At 38.4% G+C, this 19,571-nt stretch overlaps 2 protein-coding genes across 4 annotated transcripts in view; both read left to right on the top strand.

Moving 5' to 3' along the window:
- Positions 1-19,571, top strand: part of LOC108101714 (G protein-coupled receptor kinase 1) — a 253,093-nt gene that overhangs the window by 199,038 nt on the left and 34,484 nt on the right. The window contains exon 13 of one of the 3 annotated variants that reach the window (XM_043208596.1): positions 8,983-9,181. The exons of the other annotated variants lie outside the window; for them this stretch is intronic. Within the exon in view, the coding sequence (XP_043064531.1) occupies positions 8,983-9,028 (46 nt within the window). The 3' untranslated portion in view covers positions 9,029-9,181. Of the gene's footprint in view, positions 1-8,982; positions 9,182-19,571 lie in introns of those variants that run through there. 3 annotated transcript variants of the gene reach the window in all.
- Positions 9,491-11,754, top strand: LOC122320487 (piggyBac transposable element-derived protein 3-like). Its single transcript, XM_043208600.1, has 2 exons — positions 9,491-10,366; positions 10,425-11,754. The coding sequence occupies exons 1-2, from the start codon at positions 9,823-9,825 to the stop codon at positions 11,510-11,512; spliced, it is 1,632 nt and encodes a 543-aa protein (XP_043064535.1). The 5' UTR covers positions 9,491-9,822; the 3' UTR covers positions 11,513-11,754.

Here is a 19,571-nt window from a genome sequence, read left to right as displayed (position 1 = left end):
CTGTGTTTTGTATTCCGTCGGAAAATGCTAATGAAATACTATAGCGATTATTGTCATTTCTAATTCAGAAAAAGATACCCCACAGTTGTACATTTAGCAGTTAACTTGGAAAATGGCCAAAGAGTTTACTTCACGGAGGCTAATGCGGCACAACAAGCTGAGAGACCACCATCGACAACATTGACTAGCTTCTTTGCAATGTGTGAAGCAAGTCCATTCACAGCGACGCTGATGTACGTTTAAATGCCCAAGTATTACACTTGAATCAATCAACAAAGAAATTCCAACGTCGCAAACATGTTCAAGATTGGCCACAGATGTGTTCCACTTATGCACTAGGTCGCATTTACACTGTTCATCCTACAAATGATGAATGTTCATATTTCCGACTGCTGTTGGTAAATGTATGTGGACTAAAATCATTTGCGCATTTGAAAACTGTTAATGGCCACCAATGCCAAACATATCGAGAAGGATGTACACTATTGGGTTTGCTGGAGCACGATTCTGATTGCGATTTAATACTTGCGGATTCAGTTGTTTCATTTAATGCTAACAAAATACGAACGCTGTTCGCAATTATCATCACCACATGTTTTCCTTCACAACCAATTCAGTTATGGAACAAAACAAAGCCGACATATGTGAAGATATCTTGTATCGCTTGCGCATTCTAACGAATAATTCTGATATCCATATAACCGATAAAATCTACAACGAAGAATTGATTCTAATTGAGGATCAATGCGTGACTATTGTCATTTGTCATTTCATTAATTTTGTCCACTATTAGACCAAGATGTGACGTAACTTTGGCGTTAGTATCATCTGGAATTGCAGCGACTCTCCTAGAGTCGCACATTCTGCGCTTATTTTGCCACTTAATTTAAACACAATTGATACTTCAACATGCAATATTTCCCGATCTAGTGCGATGGGAAATTGAATGCTTACCTGAAGGCATCACCTTTATGGAATAACGTAAAAACATTATTGCTAACCACTAATATGAGAGTTCAACTTCAAAATGATTACAATTTTCCAAACAATGTTTAGCTGTTGGAAATGGAAAAGTCCCAGTTGAGACGACATCTGGATTAATTACTTTTACCAACGACTTTGGCCGATTTGTAGACTCTCAATAAATTGAGAATTTTCAATATTATAACTAGGTTAAGTCACGAGAACTTCGTGCCGCAAAGAATAATGATGTACACGCACTGAATTTCACCATTCAACCAAAAATTGCTTGCGATTTGGTGACATACAAATCCGTTGATTCCTTAACAAATCCCAATGATGTAGTTAATTATCCAACGGAGTTTTTGAACTTCCACATAATATCACTTGTAAAGGGCAATATCCAGGAAACAAAAGTTCAAACGAAGTCTGAAGATAATTACAGAGTATTATCGAAATACCTCACCGACAAAAAAAAGAACTTTTACACGTATCAGCTAAAAAGCAGCAAGGGCCTGCAAGTCGTACTTAAGGGCATAGAGCCCGAAGTATCACCTGCAGAGATAACAAAGGCGCTACAAGAGAAGGGATTTAGCGCCAAGACAGTCTTCAATATCCTTAACAGGGATAGAAAGCCACAGCCACTCTTTAAGGTTGAGCTCGAGCCACAAATTAAGCCCCTAAAGAAATACGAAGTGCACCCTATATACAATCTTCAGTTCCAGCTGCACCGCAGAATTACAGTTGAGGAGCCGCACAAACGCAATGGCCCGGTACAATGTGCGAACTGCCAAGAATATGGCCATACAAGGTCTTACTGTAAACTGCGCCCGGTGTGTGTAGTTTGTGGTGAGCTTCATGACTCCGCACACTGCCCAGCGAGCAAAGATGACCAGAACTCGAAAAAGTGCGGCAACTGCGGTGGAAATCACACTGCTAACTATAGAGGTTGCCCAATTTATAAGGAGCTGAAAAGTCGCATCCACCAGAGGGGATCTACTGCCCGCACCTAAAATAATCAGTTCATAGCCTCCAGGTCAAACCCTGAAGTCTTCTTCTCGACTGCAGCCAGATCCTCACTATGACCCATAAACTCTGCCAAAAATGTCACATACGCAAGCGCTTTAAAATCAGGACTGGCTACCCCAGCCCCAAAAATCTCACTGCCGCAATCAGCACACCAAGAACCGATCACGGCTCAGCAGCATCAACCGCCGGAGCAGCCAAAAAGTAACTTTGAATCTTTGATATGCAGTCTACAACAAAGCCTTACGGAGTTTATGTCGTTTATGCGTACAACTATGCAAGATCTAATGCGAAACCAAAATCTACTTATACAAATGCTGGTTTCACAACAATCCAAATAATGACTTCCCTACGAATATCTACGTGGAACGCTAACGGCGTTTCGCAGCAAAAACTCGAGTTAGCGCAATTCCTTATAGACAATCAAATCGACGTAATGCTGCTTTCAGAAACACATCTTACAAACAAATACAATTTCCAACTACGAGGATATACATTCTATGGAACAAATCATCCAGATGGTAAAGCACACGGCGGTACTGGAATTTTAATCAGAAGCCGTATTAAGCACCATTACCATACGAAATTTGCTAAAAACTACCTACAGGCCACACACCTAAATACTGGCAAGCAACTAACTCTAGCCGCCGTATACTGCCCCCCACGCTTCACCATAGCCGAAGATGAGTTAATGCAGTTTTTCAACTCACTCGGAGACCACTTCATAGCAGCAGGAGACTACAATGCCAAGCACACACACTGGGGATCTCGTCTCGTGACCCCAAAAGGAAAGCAGCTCTATAATGCAATTATCAAAGCTAACAACAAGCTAGACTATGTTTCTTCTGGCACTCCAACATACTGGCCGGCAGACCCAAAGAAACTTCCCGATTTAATAGACTTTGCGATTACCAAAAACATTCCTAAAAATATGATAAGCGCCGAATGCCTTTCGGATCTTTCATCTGACCACTCGCCTGTCCTCTTTACTCTACTCCGACACCCAGGAACATGGGATCACTCATCAAAACTGACCTCACATAAAACCAATTGGGTTAAGTACAGGAAGTATATCGGCTCACACATTAAGCTGAGTCCTCACCTCAGCGACGAAGCCAACGTAGACAGTTTTGTTAATCAACTGGAGTCTGTACTCGTCTCTGCAGCTCGAGTTTCAACACCTCAAACTACAAACACACAATACATTCAAAAGAAGACAAATCTACAAATCGAACAGCTCGTCCTCGAAAAGCGAAGCTTACGCCGAGAATGGCAATGTCACAGATCGCCATCTGCTAAGCAACGCTTAAAACAAGCCTCACGTCAACTTGATCAAGCTCTACAGCAAGAATAAACGTATGTCCACCGCCGCTACATAGATCAATTGTCAACTAACAGTACAAAACACTCACTATGGAGAGCTCACCCAACTATGAGCTCACCGAAAGAAACCGTGATGCCAATTAGAAATTCCACAGGCGGGTGGGCGCGCAGCAATGCCAAACACCTCAAAAATGTCTTCCAACCAAATCCTGCCACCATTGCGTTTACTTTGCCGACTCTATCATATGAACCCCAGCCTCAACACGAGCCAATCGAGTTTCGCCCAAACGAAATCGTTAACATCATCAAAAGACAACTGAATCCGAAAAAATCCCCGGGCTGCGACCTCATAACTCCCAAAATGATCATTGAGCTCCCACACTGCGCCGTTTGCACTCTCACCCAGCTATTTAATGCCATCGCAAAACTTGGCCACTTTCCAGTGAGATGGAAAAAGTCAATTACAATAATGATAGCAAAGCCGGGGAAAGACCACACTATCCCCACGTCGTATAGACCTATAAGCGTACTCTCTTGCCTATCCAAACTCTTTGAAAAATGCCTAATGACTCGGATAAACACATACCAGGAATCCAGGAAGGAGTCCCGTCACACCAATTTGGGTTTCGTGAAAAGCATGGAACAATTGAGCAGGTCAACCGGATAACATCCGAAATTCGGAACGCGTTCGAAAAACGGGAGTACTGTACTGCCATATTTTTAGATGTCTCTCAAGCATTTGATAGAGTCTGGCTAGAAGGTCTAATGTACAAGATCAAGACAATGCTTCCCTACAGCACCCACAAGATTTTAGAGTCTTACCTTTACAGAAAATTTGTCGTGAGGTGCAACACTGCTATATCTGACGATTACACCGTTGGAGCTGGAGTTCCTCAAGGTAGCGTGCTAGGACCAATTTTATATGTCCTGTACACAGCAGACATCCCGACAAGCACACGTCTAACTACATCTACGTTTGCCGATGACACTGCTATTCTTAGCCGCTCAAAATGCCCGATTCAAGCAACTGCGCAGCTAGCCCTTCATATGGTCGATGTTGAAACTAAAATGCAAGCACGTTACGTTCACTCTGAACAGACAAAACTGCCCGCCGATAACATTAAACAACACTCTACTTCCACAAGCAAACGAAGTAACATGCCTTGGAGTACATCTCGACAGAAGACTCACATGGCGCCGGCACATTGAAGCCAAAAGAACACACCTAAAGCTAAAAGCCAGCAGCCTTCATTGGCTTATCAACGCTTGGTCATCTCTTAGCCTTGAATATAAAGTCCTGCTGTACAACCTATATGGATGTACGGCACCCAGTTATGGGGGAACGCCAGCAATAGCAACATTGACATAATTCAAAGAGTTCAGTCGAAGATCTTGAGAACAATCACCGGGGCACCGTGGTGCGTTCGCAACGAAAACATACACCGCGACTTAAACATTCTTAAGTACTTAAAAGTACTTAACCAAGCTATCGGTGCACCCTAACCACCTGGCGAGAGGTCTAACAAGGTTGAGCAACCAATCACGCCTTCGTCGCAATTATTTACCCACCCAGCGACCGACCTGAGGGACGCGCAACCAGAATGCAGTCTTAGTATACTGTTAGTTAAATTTTAATGTTAAGATTCGCCAACTTATTGTTAGTCTCAAAATTAAGAGTAGATTCAATAAATAAAAGCAAAGCTATATAAAAAAAAAAAAAAGTTTTTGAACTCTCTGGAGTTACCAGGACTTGCACCACATAACTTGCAACTCAAAGTTGATACAGTTATTATGATATTGCGTAATTTGAATCCTCTGCGACTTTGCAACGGTACTCGACTTTCGATAAAAAGACTTATGCCGAATTCGATTGAGGCAACCATTATTAACGGAAAGCACGTAGAATATGTATTCCTCGAATACCAATGATTCCGACAGATCTTCCGTTTGACTTCAAAGGATTGCAATTTCCAGTTCGCCTTGAGCTCGCAATGACAACTAACAAGTCGCAAGGCCAATCGCTTTGTGTTTGCGGGATAAATTAAGGCAGGTTCTCACCTTGTGGCGAAAAAAATCTATTTTTGTTTTTGGCTTTTCTTATAGATATATGTGTTGTGCTCAACAAATTTCAGATCAAAATTTGAAAAATTACAAGAGTTACAGGCCTTTACATGGAGCACCGGCCATTTGAAGCCAAAACTTTAAACACGCTGATCTCGGAACCACGTTTTCGGACTTTACGGGGTTGGGGTTAACCAATCGTCACCCCTCCAGCCCCTTTTTTGATTTTTTCGATTTCGAAATTTTTCTTCGCAAAGTAAATATGTTTTCAAATAAAGTTAGAAATTTCACCTTTTTATCTTTAACCGTTTTCTCAAAACAATTAAAAAAAAAGCCTTAAGAAAATCATTGTTTTTCACTTGGGCAGTTATAGGGGAAAGTGGGGTTAGGTGAACCATGGGGATAGATGAACCACTAGTAATATTTCACCTTCTATAAGGATTTTGTGCCCCATCAATATGTGTGTTGCTTACTTAGTCGATATCCTAACCTCACACGCACGCACAGTCGCGTCAAACGATGGTTGTCGTTTTTATCGCTAATCGAAGTTTGTATTCGCCTTTGTCAGCTTCATTTGTGACCTAATGTTTTCTTGGAAAAATTTTATCGTGCTTCGCCAGTGGCATTGAACTTCATAAAATTTTATTTTATCGTAAGTAGACGCAAATTATGATATTTCCACGGATAGCTCACGCAGTTTAAATATTTCATGTTTTCTTCAAATCACTTCTAATTGGCTAATGACTTGTGGGGATACATGAACCAGTATTTGTGGGGATACATGAACCACCTTTCCTTTTTCAAAGCTGCCTACAACCGATCTCTGGATGCAATGATCAAATCTTTGAAGCAACCATTAACAAATTACGAAGTTGCAGAATGTGTGCATTCCGCGCACGATGCTGGGATTACTCCGAAAAATATCAAATCAGGTTTTGAAAAGAGTGGAATTTTTCCCTTCAACCCACAAAAGTTTTCTGCATCTGACTTTCTTGGGAGTGATTACACTAACAGAGACATGAACACAGAAAACACTCACAATCAAAATTCTCAACAAATGGCAATCGTACAAGATGAAATTGTGCTCCTGAACACTCCTGCGAGGAACAATAACTCAGTCGAGTCCGCAATGTCTCCCAATATTGACCTGGATGATGTTCCTTTGTCGATCAGAAAGCGTGGGTTCTTGTCAGGAAAATCGCCAGAGGACTTACGAGGGTACCCAAAGGCTAAACCACGAAAAAAGACGACTCGGGGAAGAAAACGAGGAAGGAGTATCATTGCTACAGACTCACCGCAGAAAAATTGATCGCGGAAAAACACAATAACACAATATTCGAACAGAAAGAAGGCATGCACAAAGAAATAAATTACACTTTTTTTTTACAATTGTAGTTTTGGTGTTATTTTGATAGGTGGTTCAACTATCCCCATAGGGTGGTTCAGGTATCCCCACGGGTGGGGATACCTGAACCATTTGAGACAAAAATTTAAAATGCTCATAAAGTTAAAAAAACGTGACATATTATTTTCACAAAATACTTTAAATGCAAAGGAATGAATGTTATTTTAGTTTCCTATAAACAGCAGACCCGAAAGTCGAATTGTTCAGACATAATAATGTTCAACAAAAAAAGTGGTTCACCTATCCCCACTCTCCCCTACGTTGCGAGTTCACGAGTTGGAAAACCATCTGCTTTGTTTGTGTTAACGTCGGACCAAAAAACCAAAGAGCACTTCAATGAAACGGATAATTTGCGGACACATATAACGCTTTGATTCAGTATTTACTTTGGATTCACTTTCTTTTACTTAGAGAAGTTCAACTGAATAACACTTTATTTTTATACCCTTGCAGAGCTGAAGCGTATTATAATTTTAGTCAGAAGTTTGCAGCGCAGTGAAGGAGACACCGCAGACCCCATAAAGTATATATATTCTTGATCAGCATCACGATCCAAATCGAAATACTTCTGTCCGTCTGTCCGTTTCTTTTCAAACTAGTCTCTCAGTTTTAACGCTATATTGCTGAAACTTTCCCAAAAGTTGTGTAGTCATTGCACGGAGTATATAAGTCGGAATGGGCCGGATCGGGCGACTATATAGGATGGCTCCCATTCAAGAGAATGAAAAAAATGCTCACGCCGTTGTTTTTAATCATATCGACTTGATTTCTCCCAGATGGCGTTTTCTAACTACTGTTGCATTTCGGAATAAATTATATAAAAATCGGATAACTCTATCATATAGCTGCCATAGGAAAGATCGAAAAAAATATATATAAATAATGTAAACAAAATTATAACGCCGTTGTTTTTAATTCCATAAGCATGATTTTCAAATTTTTAATAACCCTTGAATCGAGAAAAAAATTTAATGTAAATCTTACCACGGTATATACATAGATATTAGGTTGTTTGGTAATGACATACCGGTATAGTTTGTTTACATGAGCTTCCACGTTAAAAAATTACAATCGATTGAAATGGAGTTCACGAACGCAGAAACTCGGGCAATTTTGAAATTTTATTTCGCACAGGGAAAAACGGCTGCTTATTAATGTTCTTTAATTTTTGGTAATTTTTGCGAATGCAGCTGCAGGGTGTGCTGAGTTATCACTAAAGATTCGAAGCGACCACAGCTGCCGAAAAATTTTACCAAAAAGTGTCCGTGCAAATAGTGCGATTAATTAAAATTAGTGACAAATACTAATAAAATAAGTACGTAGGGTAAGATGGGGTAAATCCGCCGGTGGGTAAAACCGCCATTTGGATTTCAAATTCAAATGAAGCGCCGAAACGATTAACCGTTGATAATGTAGATTCTGATTGATAATGCGCGGTTTTTGAAGTCGGTCGGAATACTGCAGCTTTATCGTGACAATTTCTATAGCGCCATTTTTGTTTCACTCGACGGCGCCAAAAAATTTTTGTTATAAAGATTGCTCAATCAAGTGTAAGTGAACGGCTTAAAAAAAAAAAGAGGTAAGTGTCCGCTTATAGTACGAACCTTGATACTGATGTACATGTATCAAGTTAGCCAATATTTCCAAAATTGTACAAACTAAGTGACCTCGAAAAAAAATTGGCGCGTGGGGTAAAAACGCCGCGAAAAGGTGGGGTAAAAACGCCACACAATTTGATAACGGAAAAACTCGTTTTAATCGAGAATGAATGTCTTTCAGCATCATGCCTCGCAATTACGCAAGAAAAAAATCAAAAATTGATGAAAATATATTTCAACGGGCAATCGAGGAAGTTCAGGAGGGCAGCAAGGTGGCAGTTGTTGCCGAAAAATATGGGATTCCCCGAGAGACTTTGCGAGACCGAGTCAACAAAGCGCACAACGCTTATTATGGCCATCATCCCCAGGTAAAGTGTCAAATATTCACAATTTTTGTCAATTGAAACAATATGTAATGTCATGATTTTGAATTCAATTCAATTTAAAAATAACAGCCTTTCTTTTTGAACAGATAATTGCAAACAGTATTGTATAAAATGATTTTATCTTTTAAATAAGAATATTTTAATTTTCATTTTCAAACTTTTGTTAATGCGACATTTCTTCTTAGTTTAAAACTATTTTAACCACGTAATTCTTATTTTACAGATTTTTACTGACGACCAAGAGGCATCGCTTGAGAAATATCTCATAAAAGCATCAGCTATGTTTCATGGTTTCTCTCGGACAGCAGTTCGACGACTAGCTTATGACTTCGCTTCAATTTCTTATTTTTACTTTTATATAATATATTCGTTGTAACATGTAATATCCATTTGAATTGAATAAAAATTTTTCTCAGAAGTTATTGACATTATTTGGGTACTTAACTACACTAAAACCAGAATGGCGTTTTTACCCCACTAGGTGGGGTAAAACCGCCGTTTTAAACTTTTCTTCTGAACGATCACAATTCTTTTAAAATAAAAGCTACATAAAAACTTTCTAAATGAATTATGTAGCCAAGGGATTAAACTTTCAGAAATATGATTTGGATCATTGATTATTTTATAAATGACAGCTTGACATCGTCAAATATACATTTTTGGCGGTTTTACCCCATCTTACCCTACATATCTTTAAAACAGGTAAGACTATGATAAAAGTATAAAGTTGGGCTTGAAAATTGTTTAATAACGAGTGTGGATTTTTTCAAAAGTAAATGTTGCCTACCGGCAACATTGGTCATAAGAGGTTCGCAAGTAATAAATTGTTTGTGCTCATTAGGCATGCGTCCGAAGGGATTAAGCGAATTGGAAATTCAAAAAATTTGCGAATTCGATTGGGAAGATTCAAACGACGAAGATAAAAATGAAGGTGAGGAGGATAAAATGGATGTCTTGGAGGTATTCATAGAAGAAAGTCTGCAGGACATAATACAGCAAGGTGGAAATATTGAAGATGAGCTTATGAAAAGTACCGTGCTTAATACAATACAAAGCGACTTTGATGAAACAGTCCAACAAATTTATGAAAAAAACCGTTTTAAATAGTTTGAGATGGAGACATGCCTCAAAAGGAAAGGAGATGGACACTGAATGGAAAAGCCATGTGACTGCAGGCATCATAAAAAGTCCCGTTGAATATTTCAATTCATTTTTGGATGATGACATTTTCGAAAAGATATGCTTGGAAACTAATAAATACGCCTTTCAAGATAAAGGAGTGGAGCTGAAGTGTGAGGTATGGGAGTTGCGAAGATATATAGGCATACTGCTCTACCTAGGCGTAGTCAAAATTCCAACAACGCGTATGGCATGGACAAATAATTTTAAGTTATCCGCAGTATCAGACGCATTGCCACGGAATAGATTTGAAAAAATAAAATCAATTTTTCACATAAATGATAATTTAAAGCAACCCGGGAAAGGAGAAGATAACTATGACAAACTTTATAAGATCCGTCCCTTACTAAATAAATTAAAAGAGAAGTTTAATAAAATATCCCAAGAGGAATACCAAAGCTGTGATGAACAGATGATTTCCTTCAAAGGTAAAAGTAGTTTAATTTATTTGCAATATATGAGTTTTTAATTTAATTTTTATTTCAGGTCATCATAGTTTAAAGCAGTACCTCCCTAAAAAGCCGCACAAGTGGGGCTTTAAAATGTTTTCTAGAGCTGGGGTGTCTGGCATTATATATGACTTTTGCCTTTACGTTGGAGACGGAACCTGTAAGTCTTATGGACTTGGACTGTCTTCAGATATTGTTTTGCATTTAGCTTCAAACATTCCTGAAAATCAAAATTTTAAACTATTTTTTGATAACTGGTTTACTTCAGTAAGCCTAATGATAGCATTAAAGGAAAGGGGTATCTTAACAGTTGGCACTATTCGCAATAACCGTCTAAAAAATGTCAATCTTCTTAATGAAAAACAGTTAGCTGACAAAGGCAGGGGATCTTTTGACATAAAGGTCGAAGGAACTTATAACTTGATCTCGTGTCGCTGGTATGATAACAAATGTGTTCAGCTTCTTTCAAATTATATTGCTGATACACCAGTTTCTGAGTGCATGCGTTGGTGCCGCAAAGAAAAAATCATGGTTAAAATACCTCGGCCAGCTATTGTAGATAGGTATAATAGAAACATGGGTGGTGTTGATCTATCAGATATGCTATTAGAATTATACAAAGTAAATCATCGCTCAAAAAAATGGTACATGCGAATCGTGTATTGGTGTATAAATGTGACAGTGGTGAATAGCTGGCTACTGTATCGCCGAGATCATAAGCAATCACTTGAAGGAACAAAACATATGCCACTTATAAGCTTTCAACTAGATATTGCCATAGAGCTACTTAATGCTAATGTGGTACGATCCCGAAAAAGAGGTCGGCCTGCATTTGCTTTATTAAATTTTAACTCTCCAAGCTCATCAACCGATCTTGTAGATCGAAGTTCTCCAGCTTCTTCCAAAGGGATTGAATCACCAAAATCTTCATTTCCAAAGAGGCCTTATGTTATGGCTCCAGCAAAGGCAAAAAGATACGACCAAATCGGTCACTGGGTTCAGTGGGGATCAAAAGGTAGATGTAGAATGTGTAGTAAAGGCTTTCCCAGGACAAAATGTTCAAAATGTAATGTCCATTTGTGCTCAAACCCAAAAAACAATTGTTTTTTACTGTATCATACCTAAACTAACACAGAAAAATAAAAATTGTTATCAAAAACCTCATTATTGTCTTCTCTTTTAAAGGTAATATTACTCATACGTACGTACTTATTTACATATATGTATAGAAATGTTGCCTAAAGGCAACATTGCAGTAAGGACATACCAAAGGACTTAGAGTATCGAAAATCGATATGAACGTTACTTGGGGTTCCTATTAATCATTTATGGCGTTAAATATTTTCTATGTGTCCCCAGATTAATTTGGGCATGAAAGGGTTAAGGCGATTCCGAAGTGGCAATTTTGATACCAAAACACACAAGCCTTCCGGACGACCAGTGGCCGTTGATACGGATAAAATCATGGAAATAGTGGATCGAGGAAACCGTCCATAGGCATTTTTTTTTTTTTTTTTTTTAATTACGGTATTTAATTATCGAAGCTTCTCTCAATGAGACTAACGACAAGTATTCAAATCTTAGATTAATACATATAATTAATTAATTAAAATTAAGTTTTTTTTTTTTGGTATAACGGCCCTAGCTATTGTTGCTGGGTGGGGAGATCTCTTCGCCGGAGTCGTGTGTGGATAGTTATCCACGTTCAAGACCGCGCCAGCCTGTTTGGATGAGCCTGTAGCTTGATCGTATACTTTGCTTTTACTTTGTCAATTTCCTCTTAAACAGATCCCACGTTTAAATCCTTGTGAATATTTTCATTTCGTATGTTCCACGGTGCACCCGTTATTGTTCATAGGCATTTAAAGTCGAAAAATTGAACAGAAAAGCTCGATGAATGGGTGCCTCATGAGTTATCCCAAAAAAACCTTTTCCACCGTGTATCAATCTGCGAATCTTCGTTGCACCGTAATAAACTCGACTCATTTCTGGATCGGTTAGTCACTGGTGATGAACAATAGATCACATATGACAACATAAAGCGCAAAAGATCCTGGTCGAAGCACGGTGAGTCGTCTCAAACGGTGGCAAAGCCAGGATTGACGGCTCAGAAGGTGTTGCTGAGTGAATGGTGGGATATCAGAGGAATTATCCATTATGAAGTGTTGCCCTATGGCCAAACCATCAATTCTGACCCCTAATGTGAACAACTGGAGCGATTGAAGATTGCACTTGAACAGAAGCGGCCATCATGACAACGCCAGGCCCCATACATCTTTGGTGACGCGTCACAAGCTACGGGAGCTTGGTTGGGAAGTGTTATTGCATCCACCTTATAGTCCGGACATTGCCCCAAGCGACAGATATATGACTGCCACAGATCGAAAAATCTATATTAAATTAATGGAAATAAATTGATACCGTCGTTGTTTTTTATTGCACAACCATGATTTGACTATCAAGTCCAAGTTTTTTAACTAACCTTGAACTGTGAAAAAGATTTCATAAAAATCAGACAACTATATCATATGACTGCCATAGGAAAGATAAAAAATGTATGTAATTAATTAACGAAAAAAATGATAACATCGTTGTTTTTCATTAGACAATCATAATTCTTGGAATATAGACTTTTCTTATGACTCTCTCCAATTTTGATATAGCTGTCATTTGAACAATCGTCAAAATATAGACGATTAGTAGAAAAATCGCCATAATTTGAATGTTGTTTAGCCTTTATTTATTTTGTTCGACGTATTTGATGACTGCAAGGGTATATAAGCTTCAGCTTGCCGAAGCCATCTTCATTCCGCAAGATAGCTCGACAACTGAGAGACTAGTTTACATAGAAACAGACTTATCCCGATTCAGAAAGTGATGCTAATCGAAAAAACAAAAACTTCTGATTGAAATTATAATACCCTCTACTAAGGTATAAAAATTCAAAAGAAGCCGTGGGTTTTACTTGGTGTGCAAGATAAGAAATTTTTGTTATTCCATGAATTTTCTAAAGTCTTCTATTTAAGTTTAAATTACATACTTTAATTCACCGTAAAAATTGATTTTGTTATAATAAATACTATAACCACAATAAATACAGATGGAGAACCCGTGTACTCCAAGTCGTACCCGCACCCCATGGGTGTAACAGAATTTGTGAACGCAGAGGTTAAACAATTTCTAGCGGACGGTATTGTAAGGCCATCTAAATCACCCTACAACAATCCTATTCCCGCAATTTCGACCATATTATCAAATATGGGCAAGTCCCAGTTTTTTAAGCGATAGGGAAAAGACAACATTCTCAATAAATAACAGTAAATAATAATTCTGTAGATTGCCGTTCGGCCTTAAAAATTCTCCAAGCATATTTAAAAGGGCTATTGATGATGTCTTACGGGAAAAAGTTTAAAAGACATGCTATGTGTATGCCGATGACGTAAAAATTTTTTCGAAGACAAAGGAAGACCACGTTAACGACATACAAAAAAAGCGTTGAATACTTTGATTTTTAGAAGGGGGCCTACGAATCTCACCTAAAAGGTCAAGGCTATCAAGGAATTTCACCGAATTCCGATCCATTTTGGGACTAGCAAGCTACTATAGATGCTTTATTAAAGGTTTTGCATCAATAGGGGACTCCTCACGGGAATCCTAAATGGGGAAAAAGGAATAATAAGCAAGTATAAATTGATATTGAAATGATGAACAGCAGAAAAAAGGATTTTATAAATTAAAAGAAATTTTAGCATCAGAAGATGTTTTTCTGGCAAACCCTGACTTTACAAAGGCGTTCGATTTAACAACGGACGCTTCAGGTCTTGGTCTGGAGGCGGTACTATCCCAAGAGGAACGCTCCATTACAATGATACCCCGCACGTTACGTGATAACGAAAAGAACTTCGCAACAAACGTACTGGAGCTACTTGCCATAGTCTGGCCCCTAAAAAATATCCGCAACCACCTATACGGAGTGAAAGATTTACGCATTTATACTGATCACCAGCCGTTAACGTTTGCGGTGTCGGATAAAAATCCCAGTGCGAAACTAAAGCGCTGGAAAGGTTTTATAGATGATAATGGAGCAAAAGTAATTTACAAGCCAGGTAAAGAAAGCCTTGTGGCGGACGGAAAAAAATCCCTTGCAGGACGCTTTACGTTTTACGTAAAACGACGTTTTATTTAAACATAAAAAGAGACACATAATAAAGTTCTCCGACCGTAATAACCTAATTCACACAATTCAAGATGTAATCAATCAGGAGGTGGTAAATGCAATACGAGGTGTGTTCCAAAAGTATCCCGAATTTTGTGTTTTTTTTTTAAATTATTTATTTATTCATGAATATCTACTTTGTCCCCTTCAAAGTAATCCCCATGAGATTTTATGCACTTGTGCCAACGGTTTTTCCAATCTTTGAAGCACTTCAAAAAATAATTTTTTTTATCTTGTTCAGCTCCTCCTTCGATGCCGTCTTTATCTCGTCAAGCGTAGCGTAACGTCGTCCTTTCATGGGCCTCTTCAGTTTAGGAACAAGTCACAGGGGGCCAGATCTGGGGAACACGGTGGCTGCGGCATCATAAGTGTGTTGTTTTTGGCCAAAAAGTCGCGCACAAGCAACGATGTGTGAGCAGGGGCGTTATCGTGGTGCAAAAGCCAATTTTCGTTCTCCCACAAATCCGGGCGTTTCTGGCCGATTGCTTCGCGCAAATTGCGCATAACTTGCAGGTAATATTCCTTATTGACCGTTCTTCCCTGTGGCAAGAACTTATGATGCACCACGCCCCTGCAATCAAAGAAAACTGTCAGCAAAACTTTCACATTCGACCGATCTTGGTGCGCTTCCATTGAGATGATTCAGCTTTGGTTTCCACGTCGTAACCATAAACCCACGTCACCAGTTATGACCCCCTGGAGCAAATTTGGGTCGTCGCGGACAGAGTTTAACATCTCATTAGCAATGTTCATGCGATGCTATTTTTGGTCGCATTTGAGCAATTTTAGTACGAATTTTGCGGCGACCCATCTTATGCCCAAATCATTGATAAAAATCGAATGGCACGAGCCAATCGATATGTTTAGGTCCTCAGCAACTTCTCCACTTCATTAATTTTTTCGTCTGTTGTTGAAGTGCTCGGGCGTCCGGCACGCTCTTCGTCGTTCACATCTTCTCGGCCTTCTGAGAACATTTTGTTCCACCGATAAACGTTGCTTCGGTCCAAGGTAGATGCTCCGTATGCCACAGTCAACATTCGGAATGCATCCACGCACTTAATTTAGTTTTTCACACAAAATTTGATACAGGTTCTTTGATCCATTTTTTTGAATAGGTAAAAATCGAAGACGATCCAAAACACGTGCAAGCAAAGCAGCTGTCAACAATTCAGGGGTTAATACCATTACCATACTGAACCGATTTACTTCAATTTTTTTTTTCAAATGTTCGTAATGAAATTTTTCTGTGCTTGAACGATCGACTTTTCACGCACAAACTTTTTTTTCGCCGAAATGAATTTTTTAGTGAAATTTCTAGAGACCAAAAAGTTCATTTTTAGCATAAAACGTTCCCGTATGCATAAAAAAAATCTTAAAAACGATCGTTCAAGCACAAGGAATTACACTAAACTAATGAAATTGTTTTACTTTTATGGTTTCACCGCAAGGCTCTACAAAAAAAGCCTCTATGGGAAACAGCCACCCCTTAAAAACTATTTAATATTTTTCCACGAAATTTTGCACAAACATTGTTAATAAAGTGTAATATCAAAAAATTAAAACATCCGTGTAATTAAATAATTGCTACACACCTAAAAAAAAATCCGAACTTTCCTCTTATTCTTTGACAAAGAAGGTATATACCCCTTAAGTGAAATTTTTTTTTTTCGAACATTTTTTTTTTGCGTCATGTACTCTAAATATGTCTGGGAATAAGGCTTTAAAAGCATAAAGCCGTCCGGTACTTATTACCAAAGTAATACGCAATTTGGTGACTGCGTGTCAATGGCTGAAATGGCACAACGTAAACTTTTAACGCTTCTACTGAAAAGTCGTGTTTTCAAAGTCGCCGTGCAATGTACATTTCAGAGATTTTATTTAAATCGAATGCGGCTTTTTGCATTATGTTTGAAATAAAATTCTCCACAACATGAATATAACGGTTTTTCATATTTGTTTGTTAGAACATGTTTTTTTTACGAACAAAGTCGAAAAAAAGTGTTTTTTTTTTAACATTTTTTTTAACCTCAAATTTTTTTATGTAAAATTTTTTTTTCAAATAGGAAATAATTCATGTTGTGCGCTGTACCTTTAAGTTTAATGTCGAATTGCTGTTTTTTGTTTAAGACGAGATCCTGGACCTGGAGACTGCACGGCGCAAAGTTCATCCCTCAAAACACAACTCCCATTATTGATCATAAATGGGCTTAATTACAATATTTTTCAAAAAACTTGACTGATTTTTATTGCTCAATAATTTCCTAATAGCATGCAAAAAGAATCACTAAGATTCATTTACTTCCCTACTTGCAATCCACTCCCAAAGATAGGTCTCATTTTAGGCCTTCTAAATGTAAATAAACGCCTGGGAAATAAACTGTTACCTTTGTGCTCTGAAGAAACAATCGAAGCAGACCTGGGGACCACCCTTCGTATTAAAGGGAGGGTGGTCCAAAGGGACAATTTGCGATAATGGTTATCATTTAATTCTATGTTACCCTTACATTCTCTTTTTAGGTTTAACAAATATTTTTTATTTTTTACTACTTACGCTAACTGTTGCCATGACCAACGCGACGGTCAAACTCAACAGCTACACGAACGCGGACTACATTCCCATAGAGAACGGTGATATCGTTATTTGGGATAGTTACGGATACCTACGACATTCAACGAACTTGACAACCTACGAGGACGATGCGGACCAGACGAAAGCAATGACAAGGACCTTCACGAATCACCATAGGACGCAAGTAATAACCACTGACTTAGGACACATTCGCAAATTAGTTGCTACTCTGAAAGTCTACCACAGGGATAATAGGATCATTAACTTGATCGGAACAGCACTTAAAGTCATTTCAGAAACTCCCGACTTTAATGATTAGGAGGAAATAAAGTTTTATCAAAACCAATTAAATAACGCTGAATAGGAACAATCTAAGTTAAATATTACATTTCATGAACGTTTAAAAAGTTGGCAGAGACGAAGAGACACATCCTTTAAAAATCATTTTAAACCGAATTGTTACCACAGACTTAGAAAATATTTTGCTGGGGCTAACCCTAGCCAAACTTAGCATCGTTAGCCCAGCTTTTCTAGATAGCGACGACATAAGCGAATTTAAAGACAAGTAGTAGTTAGTAGAAATATTAGAAGTATCTAGCATAGGCTTTTTTCAAAATTCAGAAATAATACTCTTCTTCAATAAATTCCCCTATTAGCTTAGAGTATGTAAAAAATAATAGTTTACCCGGCTCAGCACCACAACAAGTTCTTGGACTTCGAGAATAAAGACCTAGTTGCCGATTGTGCAGCACGAATTGTCAACATCGGAGGCTGCAAAGCTAATGTAGGCGTGGCAAGGCTTCACTCTTCCAGGTCACTTGAGTCCAGTCACTGTAGTAGACCACGGCACCCTCATTATCAACGACACCAAAGTGACAATAAATTCGGCTTGAAGCAAAAAATATTTGGTCATACCTTGTAACCTATTCTAGCAAGGTATCACTCAACGGCACCTGGTACATAAACCAACTGGGAAGTTCGAGGATACAGCCTGCGGTCTCAGCCATGACCCTGGTAAATATTACAGCTCATCGAAATCGACTCAGCCTCCCGTTTCTCCACGAGCTGAACTTGAGAAATTTCTACCATATCGGGACTCTAAGGTAAAAAATTACAATAGGATCTCTTCTCGGCAACAACATCATTTTCTGCGCCGCCCTATCCTTAAGCTGTGTGGCCTGGGTAGTCCACCATCACCAGACGGCCAATTACACTTCTAAGCCAAGGAGCGACGAAGACATAGAATCGACAGGTCACCGGGCCGGGACTTAAAGTTGGGAAGAGTTAAAACGCGCAGCCAAAAAGCAGAAAAAATGCAAGGTTGCGTACCGGATAAGGTGCCCCACACGCGCAAGGTCGCGCATTTCAGGGGCCAACGCCGCCTGGCCAACTTCGGCACACCTGCCACAAGTGAACGTTGCCGGGCAGAGGCAAAGTGCTGACAGGGCACTTAGCGCTGTCGCTCGATGTAGGTTTGGAACTGCAGCCGTGGTAAAGATTAGATTAGTCCAAATTACGCTCCGCAACCCAAAGCTTGCGAAAAATTAAAATACATAGTAATTAAAAATTATACTTGGCTCGAAAGAGTCAATATTAATAAATAAAATAGTAATAAGCAAATCATAAATTATCCTTAACTGGAAAAAGTTTAGAACAAATAAAAAAATGCTAAGCGAAATACAAAAACGACTTATTAACCTATACTTTATGGGGTTTTAGGTGTCTCCTTCACTGCGTTGCAAACTTCTGACTGAAATAATAATACGCTTTGCTCTGCAAGGGTATACAAATTAAAAGCTACGTTTTCTTCATGCATAACACTGTGCGACAAAATTTAACAAAATCTTTGTTTAAGTTACTTTTTTGATTGTTTTCGTTAAGGTGCATAAATTATGCACAAAAATATCTATGCCACCTTTAAAGTGATACGATTTCTTTTTTCCTGGTAATTTTTATGAAATTATTATTATGAAAATAATTAACACAAAATATTATTTTTTTTTTACTTCCAATAAACCATTATTTTTTTTAAAATTGAATTTTTTTCCTGATTTTTTTAGCTTTTTCAGAGGTATCATCGCGTAATAAGTTCCATACGTAGTCGCCCAGAGTATAGAGCTGGGAGAAAAAAATGTTAAAGCATTAAGATAAAAGCCTAGCGGTATATTTGCTTAATACATTTTAATTAATAGATATTGAACTTGCATGAGCGCTTATAACGGTGAAAAAATATTTCCCCAATATGTGATTATAAGGCTGTGAAATATGCAAAAACGAGCGTTTTTGAGACATTTGAGTGTGCGTAAAAGCTGATTGGCTATTGATATTAACAAATCCACAAACTTATATTCTCATTTTGATTAGTAGAAGTGAAAAATAAGAAAAATCAACTTAAACAT

Source organism: Drosophila ficusphila, unplaced genomic scaffold (genome assembly GCF_018152265.1).
Source record: "Drosophila ficusphila isolate 14025-0441.05 unplaced genomic scaffold, ASM1815226v1 contig_580, whole genome shotgun sequence".
Taxonomy (NCBI): domain Eukaryota; kingdom Metazoa; phylum Arthropoda; class Insecta; order Diptera; family Drosophilidae; genus Drosophila; species Drosophila ficusphila.
Note: the sequence above shows the minus strand (reverse complement) of the source record. Positions and strands in the feature narration are given on the sequence as shown.

What these genes read in the sequence shown, in the direction of transcription:
- LOC122320487 (XM_043208600.1), top strand. Translation starts at nt 9,823, where the DNA reads ATGAAACAGTCCAACAAATTTATGAAAAAAACCGTTTTAAATAGTTTG. An exon ending in ACAGATGATTTCCTTCAAAG is followed by an intron (nt 10,367 to 10,424) that starts GTAAAAGTAGTT and finishes TTTTTATTTCAG; the next exon opens with GTCATCATAGTTTAAAGCAG.